A 12,138-nucleotide genomic window follows, 5' to 3' on the forward strand; every position below is an offset into this window, starting at 1 on the left:
ATTTTATGTTCCAACAAATTTATCCACAATCAAGGCCAATGAAAATGCATCATGTGACCATGTGACTAAACCACATTCTTAGAAATTAAAGTAGACAATTGCATATTAAGAGTACAAGTCTAAGACTGTGGAGATTTAACCCACTAAAGCCAGGGCCAATCTATCACTTGAGATATGGCTACCAATTCTGTTAAGTAGGTTTTTAATATTATGCTTTGCTTTTCCCATCACAACTGAGTGAATACTCTTAGAGCAGTCCAATCTTTGTCAACAGAAATCACAATAAATTCTACTGAGTAGTGTTAGATCTGTGAATAAAATCTCTGTTTGTCTAGTACTCTGGTCAAAGGACCAGACTCACCACAGTTATTTCAGTTTCACAAGAGTATAATTCCATTCAACAGGAGCAACAGTAGGGGGTCTGTCAGACTCAGAGAAGAAAGTATGTAATAAAAATATTGGCCATATGAGGCACAATATTAGCTTGGTAACTTTTTCCCATATGTACTAGAATAGCTTGTTAAAAGCTCTTGTTTTAAAGAATTTAAAATACATGGAAGGGAACAATCCTGACAGTCTATTTTGCTCTTGCCTTTGTGTGGATTCTTTTTATTACTTGCTTTAAACAATTCCAAGTAATAATACATTTTTAGAAGTAGTTTTCTTTTGTTTCTTAAATTTGTTCTCTTATATCAAAATATTCTTAATTTTGTGAAGTTGCAACTAATAGGTATTCTTTAAATTAATATGCTCCAAGTTCCCCTCTCCCTAAATGAAATGCTAAAACCTTAACTTGCCCTTTAATTATTTTATTGTATAAAATATAGGATGCATTTCTTTAGTTTATTTTGCTTCCCAAAACATATTATCGATATAACCATGTCCACATTAGAGCATATACTGGTACAAATATAGTGGTATAACTGCATCCTTGGGGCAGGGTGGATGGAGGGGAGAAGAGAAAGGGTTGCTGCTTTAACTATACTGATATAGTTAAAAAGGCAAACCTTTTGTGTGTCGCTGGTTGCCCTAATCCTCCAAAGCTGCTATGATTTTCTTTATGCAGATTTCCTCCTCCCCAAAGTAAATTTTCTTGTCATTTTAGTGATTAAATTGGATTACCTTCTGCCACTACTATAATCAAAGAACATAATTAGAAACATCACTGTTGCATTATGCAGACTATAAAATTCTTATTTAATTTGTACTGCTAATACAGAGTTCTGCATTAAAGTTTAAATCTCCATGGTCTAAGCTGTAAGGGAAATGGTTGTCTTTTGAACAAACAAACAACTCAATACAGTTACAGTGCAGAATTATATTTTAAGTTTTCTTCACATGAGCAACAATAGAAAAGAGGAGTACATGACTAAGAATCATGCTTGTGAAAAAAATAGAAAGGGTATTTTCCTCCTCCAGATATTTTGCATCTGAAATAATATACTGAAAGTATTCAGTATGTCTTAATGTGTAGAAATATACAGCTTGCTTCCTTCATAGAACCCAGGTAAAAGCAACCCATTTAAAAGGGTCTCAAACTGGCAACTGTGTCCAACAGGACCTCCCTTTCAACTGAAGTGACACAAGCTAATATGATGTAAGAGCAGATGTGGTATAATAATGTCAGATTAATTTTGAGATGCTGGTAGAAAAGAGGTTTTCAGTGCACACACAAATGTATATGGAAATAAGCATCAGAGGGTTACTGAACACCTGATGGATCCCAGAATAAAAAAATTAATCTCTTATAATCAAGAAGGTTTTGTGGATGAGGAAGTGCTAACAAAATGCTAAACACAGCCAGTTAATGTGTAATGAAGGACGCATTTGTAGTTAAAGGCCCTTGAAAAGAATCTCACATGCTTGAGGTCAATCTAAAAGTGAACCAAGTGAGTGGAGAAGTTATAAGAGTTCTCTCTGGGCATCTCAAATTATTTTAAGAAGCCAACATCTAAGCCACCTCTAACACCAATAGAAGCATCAATACATAACCCATTCACTAGGGGGAAAAAAGGCATTTCTGAGTCCCTTACCTTTGATGAAAGCATCACTTATTGAGATCATCTGTTGCCCTCCATTGTCAGGAATCAAGTACTCTGAAAAAGAAGAAAACAAATCACGATGGGAGGAGATACATAAAATGATAGGTTATGATGGCATATCAGTATAATTATACTATGTACACACCCACATCATAAGAGAAAATATTACTCATCTGAAGCATTTAGTCATTTCTGTAGCATCCTGATAAGTAGTCAAGAAAGAATATCTTCTCATACTTGTTCTGCAAAGACTCCAAAAATGATGGCACCATACTGCTTAAAATTATTCGACAATCAAGCTAACGTGGAGGGTGCACAAAACAAAAGCGCTGGAAAAAATATCTGCCTTTTTAACTCACATGTGGCTAGTTTTCCCTTTAGGTCTACATCTGGAATTAATTATGTCTTTACCTGAGACACTGTGGAGGTACCCAACAAACAGTATGATTATTAAAGCAAGCAATTTCTGAAGGCATATTAAAACCAAAGGTGTTCCCTCAGCTGAGCATAAGCTTAACTTTGTTCTCAGGCTCAAGTTACAAGCCCTTTGTGTACAACTAGTTCTCATGGTTGTCCAGTTCTGGGACTCGTCTCAATCAAGTAAACAGACATGCAATATACTCTCTTCCTTAAGAGCTAAAGGGAGAAACTGATACCATATTTAAAACCGATTATGATCAAAATGGAGAGAAGGGAAGCAGCCAAGAATGTGTGCACAGCACACAAGATGCATAAAGGTACTCATCAGTTCACATATAGAGTCATGCAAGATTATGAAGTTGTGTATATGTGTATATATAAGGATGGCTAAACGGTGACTTATGAGCTACATGTGGCTTTTTTACAGTTAAAGTGCAGCTCAGGAAGCATTTCCCCATTCTCCACCTACCAGACTGGGGTGTGTGTTTGGGGTTTCCGCCCTATGAAAAGGTGGTAGGGACTAGGGACTTTTGCCAGGGATGACTGTAGCCTGCTGAGAATGGAGGAGCATGGTTTAAAGGGTCAGCACCCAAGATCCCTACAGCTTGAGTCACACACCTCTTTGCCCTTGACAGCCTCTCTCTACAGCTCCTAGGAGTTAGCTCCATGGGGAGAGAGAGCAGAAGAAGCAGCAGCTCTCCCTGCTGCTTCCACCTCTTTGCCACTGCTTCTCCCCATTGTTCACAGTTTGCTGGCATGCAGGGAGGGGTCCCAGCATCACATTGTGACTGAATGGACCACCAAACTCTGGCAAAAATCTGGGGATGTACACGTGAAGGATGCAGTCACAGAATACCCTTTGTGGGGGTCCTTCCCAGAGTGCTAACCAAGCCACTGACACTTACCTCCTTGTTCTCCAGGGCTTCTCGCCACCCTGTCCTGCTGGGCCAGCTCACCTGGTCTTCCCCAGCCAAGGCACAGAACTGAGATCACCACCTCCCCAAGAAGCAATACAGACACTGAAATGCTCAGCTCAGAGGAAAATGTAGTTTTAGGCCCAGCTTCCAGGGAAACCACTCTCCAAACGGGATCAGAATCCCAAATACATTATTTAGGTAAGCCCCAATTAACAATGAAAGGGAGAATGAACACTGATTGCTCCCCCTGGTAACAATTATTTACAGTGGGCTTCATAGTAAATAAAAGTGAATTTATTATTTAAAAGCAGTAGGATTTAAGCAGTTGCAAGTGAAAACAGGCAGAGCAAAGTAGATTACACATTTAATACAATAGAAAATGCATAGCTAGTTCTAACACACATTCAAGCTTATTACAAACTCACTCTAAAACTGTACTTATTTCAGCCAAACCTCTAAGCCAGGAAAGATCTCTTTTCCTCTGGGGTCTCTGGTTTGTGTCACTCCTAAAAGAATGCCAGCCAAAGACCAAGAATTGAAAGACTTTGCATCTTTAAATAGGCTCCCTTTCAGGTAGGAATTATCTGTTTTACATTCTCTCCTTTCATGGAAAATTATCTGGTTAGACCTTATGATGGGGCGGGGGGGTGGGGGGGGGGGGGGGAGAGAGAGATTGTCACATGACTTCCTAAGACCAACCACTGCTAAGTAAAGGACAAAAGAAGCTGTTTACAGGTGATCACCCAGACGTTGAAGGAATGACATTTAAAACCATAAACCAGCACATTTAAAACCATAAAGCATTCCACACTCCATATTTCTAACTTCACACACAAGAACGATACATGCACCAAAATCAGATAAACAGGTCCAGCAAATTATGACATTAAGACTGATAGGTTACATGAGGCATATTGTCCAAAGCATCTTTGAATTATGCATGTGTGACAATAAGTCAATTTCATAAAGCATCATAGCATGTGACCCCATGTGCCTCTTCACACGTGTCACGGTTGGCAGTGGGGCAGGAGTGGGGTGGGGGGAGGGTGGTCCTTGTGGATTATGGTCAAAAAGGAAAAAAGGGGGGGCCATCAAGAATGTGTGCACAGCACACAATATGCATAAAGGTTTTCATCAATTCACACCAGCTGTCAAACTTCTGATGACTATCATGTGCAGCTCTGAGGTCAGTAGGTTTGTTCACCTCTGGTATAGAACATACACATATATTATAGAAAAGATAGATGCTATATTTGTAATTACATGCCAACTTGTTTGCCAAAGAGTTTTCCAGAAGCTATCAATCCATTGTAACCATCACATGTCAAGTTAGTAACTATATCCAGCTTTCACAAAACCAAAAAACCAGCTTTTTAAAGGGAAAAAGTAATGTCCAATAAACCAAAGTCCCATATAAGCACCCTCAGCAGATGACCCTTTATCCAATCCCTCCCCCAAAATACTAACACTTGAAGACAAGAAGTTATTTGCTCTGGGATGACTCCGTGATGAGTACAAGGCATAAAAATACAGAACTAAATGAGACAGCAGAAATGTGTCAGCATTATGCCCTCACAAATTACAACACAAATATAACAAAGCAGAACACGGTCAACATAAGTTGCATTTCCGCCTGGTGGTTTCATATCCGTTAGTGTTGCAAACGGAACTCCTCTCCCTTATGATTACTCTAGGTTTTCAATCTGGATGCATACGATATCTAAAATTTCCAAAGAGGTCCTGAAAATGTTTGCTTTGAAATGTTTGCTTTGAAAATGTTTAGAGTCCAAAAATGAAAAGACTAAAGATAGAAAAACAGTCTTCATTTTTTTTCATGTACTGTATTTAACAGTGCTGCACATGTAGTCCACTTTGCTTTATGAAGAGTTAATCGCATCTCCTGGGAATGCTAGTGCATGCTTCCAGTTCATGTCTGGCTAGAGGACTCCTTCCAGCAAGAGCACCAAAGCTGAAAGTGAAACAAGGCAGCAGGAAATACAGAGAGGAAGGAGGAGAAAAGAAAAGTGGGCACATGCAAGCATGGTACTTTACAAAAAAAATAAAAATAAAAAAATAAAATCAGCAGAGAGGAATCCAGTCCCTAGTTTGGACATGTTGCCCAGTCATTGTTCTCACTGAAGCTTCATACATAATGGATTAAAAAGTCTTAAATGCAACATCCCCTCTCAGCTAGGTTTGCCAACTTTTTAATCACACAGAACCAAACACCCTGCCCTGAGGCTCATTCTCACTCTCCCTCACTTTCACCTGGTTATGGCAGGGAGTGTAGGTGCTGGGGTGGGGTGGGGTGGGGTGGAGTAGCTGGGGCAGGGAGTGTAGGTAGGTGCTGGGGTGGAGATGAGGGGTTTGAGATGCAGGAGAGGGCTCAGGAATGGGGCAGAGGTGCAGGCTCTGGGTGGGAGTTTGGGTGCAGAAGGAGACTCTGGGCTGGTGCAGAGAGTTCAGGGTCCTAGTGGCACTTATCACAAACTTCAACCAAGAGGCTACCAGGTCTCCACAGCTCTTAAGCCATCAAAGGGCAACCTAGATTAATGAGTGGGTCATAAGCAAGACGATCTCCCAGGATAGGGCAGTTTTGCTCAACGTGCTTGCATACCTAGAGTTTGCGGGGGGTTGCCAATTGATTAGATGCAGAGGGTGCACACAGCTCCACAGATAATGTTGTGTGCAATCAGCATGCACCTCACTTCATGCACCCTTGCTTTACATCCAGGTCTCTTTAGTAATACTGGTAGGAAAAAAACCTACATGGACAAAAACCAATGGAATCTGGCAGCCCTGCACGTGGGCAATGGCGAACAAAACATCTTGCATGCCACACACAGAAGCCTGATGGGCTGCAGGTTGCCCACCACTTCCCTAGGCACATGTGCAGTCAGAGGCTCCATGTGCTGCCCATGCACCTGCAAGCACCGCCCCTACAACTCTCACTGCTAACACTTTTTGACCAATGGGAGCTGCAAAACCAGCATGTGGAGTAGGGCAGATCAGCGCATAGAGCCTCTCTGGTAAATCCTCTTCCTGTGGACCACAGGGACCTTACAGCTGCTTCTAGGAGCCATCTGGAGATAGGGCTGGTAGGGAGCCCACCTTAGCCCCAGACCACCCCTGCATCACTGAATGGACTTTTAATGGCTTGGTCAGCAGTACTAACTGGAGCCTTCAGGGTCCCATTTCAACCTAGCTTTCCAGTCGCAAACAGATGACTGGCAAGCCTACCCTTCAACGTAGTTATAAATACTGTAATATTTTGTACAAGTCGAGGCTGAAAGGACAGTGTCTTTAACTAACTGACAGCTAGCTACACTAAAGGCTAATCTGCTGCTTTGCAGTCTGTCCCATTTAAAGGGATAACATACAACTAACCTGCACCAGAAGCGTACCATAGAACAATCTGTGACTTGGACGTAATTCCTCCCAATCACCACTTACTCTGGGATGAGAAGTAAGGGTATGTCTACACAAAGTTATTTCGAAATAACAGCCGTTATTTTGAAATAACTTTACTAGCATCTACAAAGCCAAACCAAATTAATTCGAAATAGCGGAGCACTGATTTTGAATTTGGCAAACCTCGTTCCACGAGGAATAATGCCAAATCCAAAATAGCTATTTCGAAATAAGTGCTGTGTAGACACATCGAAATAGGGGGCCTCCAGCCTTCCCAGGGTGCCCTAGTGGCCACTCCTCTCCCTTCCCTATCTCCAGAGACCTTAAAGGGGTTGACTCTGGCCACAGTGCCTGTGCCAGCTCCAAGCCTGCCAGCCCAGAGTCAACAGTCACTGCCCCATACCCAGTGGCCCCAAATCATGAGCCAGCAAGCTGGCAGCCAGCCCTCCAGGAGAAAGCAGGCGCCTTCCTGGTCCAGGGTGGAGATCATGGACCTTCTTCAGGTTTGCGGGGGATGCCCCCAATGTCCATGATCTCCACACTAGACGGAGAAACGCAGCCGTCTATGGCAGGATAGCTGCCAGCCTGGCCACCAAGGCCACATGCAAACCCAGGAGCAGGTTCGCATGAAAATCAAGTTGGCGAGACCCCCAACCTTGAGCTTCCCCTCCCTCTTCTTCCTCTTGCTTCCCCCTTCCAGCTCCCTGCTCCCAGGTTTCCCCCGCCCCTCTCCCACCTTCTCTTCTCCCCTCTCCTGCCTCCTTTCCCCAGTCTCACCAGAGTTTCAATCTCCCCGCCCAGGTTTGTTAAATAAAGAGTTGGTGTTCATGAAAATACATGTATTTTATTTGACATCAGGAAGGGGGGGGTTTGGGAGGGGTAAGTGGAAGGACATGAGGGAGGAATAAGGCACAAGCCCCCAGTGGGACAGATCAGGGAGGCTCTTAGTGCTCCTCAGGGTGGAAGCTCTCCCGCAGGGCCTCCTGGATACTGACAGCCCCCCAATGGACCTCCCAGATGGCAGCCTGCAGAAAGTGCAGCCAGGCTCGCAGCAACGCGTCCACGAGAAGCACCAGAGTGCCCAGGAGGAGCTCCGGCTCCATGTTGCAGAGTGCTGTGGTGTCCCGAGTGAGGGCAATCAGAGCATGCAGAGACAAAATGCTTTGCTGTTCCTCATCTAGGTAGGCAAGCAACTAGGGAAAGCTGAGAACCGGCTGTCCGGGGGGGGTCCCTTTAAGCACAGACCTCAGACAGCCTTAGGCAGCAGCCACACAAAGTAACTCCTGACCTGATGCCCTGCCGGACCTGGTTTCAACCGGCCTTAAATGCCATTCAGCGTCCACTCAGTGTGGACGCGCTATTTCAAAATAGCAAAATGCTATTCCGGAATGCATTTTGTGTGTAGATGCATTATTTCGAATTAACTATTTTGAAATAACGCTGTCATGTAGACATACCCCAAGCTATTTAACCTCTTTGCATTGGCCCAGCATGTTCAATAAGCAGACTACAGGCCTAACCCAGGTCTTCAGATGATTTTGCTGTCCATTCAAATAGGGATGTTAAATATCAGTTAACTGAATAGTCGAGTAACCCCATGAATTCTTATCGGTTAGTCAACTATTCTATAGTCCCCAGGGAAGGGGGGTGGCAGCCAGTGCGCTCTGACCTCCCTCCCAGGAGTCCCCTGCCACTTCATGCTGCTGCCTCTGTATCAGAGGTAGCAGCATGGGGTGCCAGGAGGGAGCTGGTCCACAAGGGGAGCCAGTTTAAAAACCAGCTCCCCTTGCGGACCGGCTGCCTGTTACCCTGTGCTGCTGCCTCTGATAAAGTGGCAGCAGTGCAGGGTGGCAGCAGCCCCAATTTATGGCAGGATCTGAGCTCCCAGACCTGGCATGAGTCAGAATTGAGCCAGGCTGCCGGGCCAACTGGCTCCTAATACACTAAGTGCAGAGCCGCAGAAGGGGTAGGTCATAGACCGACCATGAATCAGGAGGGAGCTGGGCTGCTTTCCAGCCTACCAAACAATTTACTGGGGGGGGGGGGGGAAATGCATGTAGTCAATAGCATTAACCTATAAGCTTTTGCTTATCGGTTTATTGACTACACTACTACATCCCTAATTCAAAACTTGATTTACTTATTATCACTGTTTTTCTATTATTTCCCCTGGAATCTTGACTATATTGTGACCAAGAAATCTGGAACTTAACAAAAATAATTGATTACCTCTGGCCTGGATGGCAAGTAGAGGGCAGAACCAGGGCCCTTTCCCTTGAAGTAGTTTTTCCCCTCTCTGACATCTGGTATCTCCATGCATTGTATGAGACATGACAATCATACTTTTCAAGAATATCTCAAATATATATGTTATAAATCAAAATGTATCAAGATTTGATTGACACGTGTTTGGGATGACCACACCTGTAAATGGCACAGGCACAAGTTTATTATTACAGATGAACCCAATGTGTAGCAATGAAATGTTTTTCCACATGCAACAGCATGTACACGTTAGGAATGCCACAGAGAAAAGTGCATTATGGTAGCTATTCCACTGTGCAACTGAACACAGAGTATTTTGGGTAGGGTTTTGCAATGTTGCATGTGGCAGTCAGCATCAAATGATGCAGGTTCCCCAATCCCATTTCTCCAAGGTCAACCTGCTACACTGACAGTCTTTATCAAGAGAAGTTGGGGAAAGGTGTGTGTATATTGCAACGGAAAACTGTGTTTTGGGGGAGGTCAGAATGCTGTCTTGTAAGTACAGACGGGGGTGGGAAACAACACTGAGGCAGAGGGAAACTGCTATGTCACTTGCCACCACCTCCATCCCATACAGCACAGCAATGTCACACACGCCTCTGCGTTCAACAGCATGAACATTTCCAGAGACCAGTCAGAATGCAACAATTTAAGGGTCCACACTGACTCCCAAGCACAGTATCCAGAGCGTAGCAAGCTCTAGGCTTCTCGTCAAGGTAGTTTGTCAATTAAGTTACTATGCAGTAAATCAGTCCCCGTACTGTAACTTTGTCTACATGGCACGTAGTATGCACTAATTCCACAGTTAGTGTGCTCTAGGTCAGTGTTTCTCAAGCAGTGGTGTGGCCAGACAGCCCGCCTCCATCACATCCATCTTATTTGCCTCTCTGAAGCATACAGGGCAGAGAAGGAGCAGTAAAATCAGCATAGTCTATGCTGGCTCATCTGATCCTGAGAAGCTGAAACACAGATATGTGGAGAGAGAGAGAGCGATTAAGGCAATAAGCTGGCCTTGAGGCTGCGAGAACTGCCACCGGCTGGCACCTATGTTGATTCGAACACACACACAGTCCCTGGGAGAGGAATTTCCCACTGAGAAAAGAATCCCCAGTAATTCCAATTTAGTTATCTCTCTTACAAGTGTAAATTAAGTTCACAACTCCCTTGTAAGAACTGGTCTCACAAAAGACAGACCAGCCCCATTTGGCATGACAGACAAGAAAGAGAAATACGTGACCCCATGAGTATATAAGATAGGTCCAGCACACACTCACTTTGAGTGTCATTCTACCCTCTACCTGCTGGGCGGGTTAGGTGTTTGACCTCCCGAGGTTCTATGGGGACGCCCACCTCGTATTTTCGTCTTTCCTAGGAACTGAGGGACCGGCCCTGGCCTGACATGCTGGAGTCGAGAGGCACAGAAGCGGGTAAAAATTGTACCTGGATGTGGTCCTCTGTCTTAAGTGTACACATAGAAAGAGTAAGCTGTTACTTGGTACCATTATTTCTATTTTTCCATCTTTATCTTCTTTGTAACCATTTTTAAGATCTATATTTTGCTAGTAGTTAAGAAATAGAACAATAGCCATTGTAACCATATGATTTATAAGCTTCCTCAATAAACCTGTAACTGTTTAAGCTTTAACCTGACTCCTTCAGTTGCTGTAATAGAACCAAGCACAATTTAAAAGAACTTCAGCCGGTCATTAGGGACAGATATAGGGAGAACTTGGGTGTTTGGATTTGTGTCACACCCAGGTAGCACAATCCACTGGGGCACCTTTCAGTCTTTCCCCAAGGCTGCCCGCTGCGAAGGAATTACGAATTCTAGCAGCTGAAATCTAAGGTGTAATAAGCTCTTCCTATAAACTCAGGGCATCTGAGAGCCTGTTGGCTGCCCTCTGCGACGGGACCCCGGTCCTAGCAGTAAAGTCACAGACGTTAAACTATTTTTCGGGGCGCCCTCCAGCCTCCTAGGCTGCCCACTGCAACGAGACTTTGTGTCTCAGCAGTTGAAGACTTGGGTGTAACACACACGCACACACTGCCCTGACCGTTGGCTGACAAGTGGTATGAGTATCCTTAGGGCAGCCATGGCCAACCCGTGGCTTGCGAGCCACATACAGCTCTTGCCCCCCAGAAGAGTAGTTCGCAAAGCCGCTCCTGCACCTCCCCCCCAAAACAGCTCCCACCCTCCCCCCCCGCCCAGATTCCCTGTGCTTTCTGGGTCAGAGCGGTGAGGTTTTAAATATGGTGCCCAAGATGGCCCCATCTTAAAGGGACAGCCTCCTTTTAAAAAATTTTGTTTTGTTTTTGCTCGACAAGTCTGTTCTGGAGGACTTGCTTTTTTTTTTTGGCGTTCAAAAATTCTGGTGCGGCTCTTCACATTTTTTCTGCTGCTGTTTTGGCTCTCTTCGATAAATGGGTTGGCCACCCCTCCTTAGGGATACTCGAGAGAAGTCTGGGAAGGGTATATCAACACAACTGACATTTGGAGAAAACTGAATTTTTGTTTTAAGTTTTACAACACTTTATTATTTTTGTATTTTTTACACCCAAAATTTGATCGCCCACCCAGCTATGATTAAGTTGTTTAAACAAATGTGTTGCAATGATAGAAAAAAAAATTGCGTCTGAAAACTGTAGGTATTTATAATTTTTTTTAAGGGGTACCTCATAAAAAAAGGTTGAGAAACACGGCTCTAAGTAATCTACCTCTGAAAGACGCGTAGAGCTTGTTGTGCTCTGGATAGTGGGTCAGGAAGTGCACTGTACATTGTATATTAGTAAAAAACAAGGGTGATGTCCTCCTAGCGGTATACTACAGGCCACCTACCCAGGTGGAAGAGGTGGATGAGGCTTTTTGAAACAAACAACAAAATCATCCAAAGTGCAGGATTTGGTGGTAATGGGGGACTTCAACTGTCCAGATATATGTTGGGAAACTAACACACGGGGCACAGACTGTCCAATAACAACCCAGGAAACTACAGACCAGTCAGTTTAACTTCTGTGCCAGGAAAGATAATGGAACAAGTAATTAAGGAAATCATCTGCAAACACTTGGAAGATAAGATGATAGA

At 43.9% G+C, this 12,138-nt stretch overlaps 1 protein-coding gene across 15 annotated transcripts in view; it reads right to left on the bottom strand.

Moving 5' to 3' along the window:
• The window catches only part of PIKFYVE (phosphoinositide kinase, FYVE-type zinc finger containing), a 188,419-nt gene that overhangs the window by 81,579 nt on the left and 94,702 nt on the right, over window positions 1-12,138 (bottom strand). For all 15 annotated transcript variants that reach the window (XM_075933821.2, XM_075933817.2, XM_075933820.2 and 12 more), the window contains one exon: window positions 2,034-2,096. In XM_075933821.2, coding sequence (XP_075789936.1) covers window positions 2,034-2,096 — 63 coding nt within the window. The remainder of the gene's footprint in view (window positions 1-2,033; window positions 2,097-12,138) is intronic.

The sequence above is a fragment of the Pelodiscus sinensis genome, chromosome 7, assembly GCF_052426305.1.
Source record: "Pelodiscus sinensis isolate ZL-2025 chromosome 7, ASM5242630v1, whole genome shotgun sequence".
Lineage (NCBI taxonomy): Eukaryota > Metazoa > Chordata > Testudines > Trionychidae > Pelodiscus > Pelodiscus sinensis.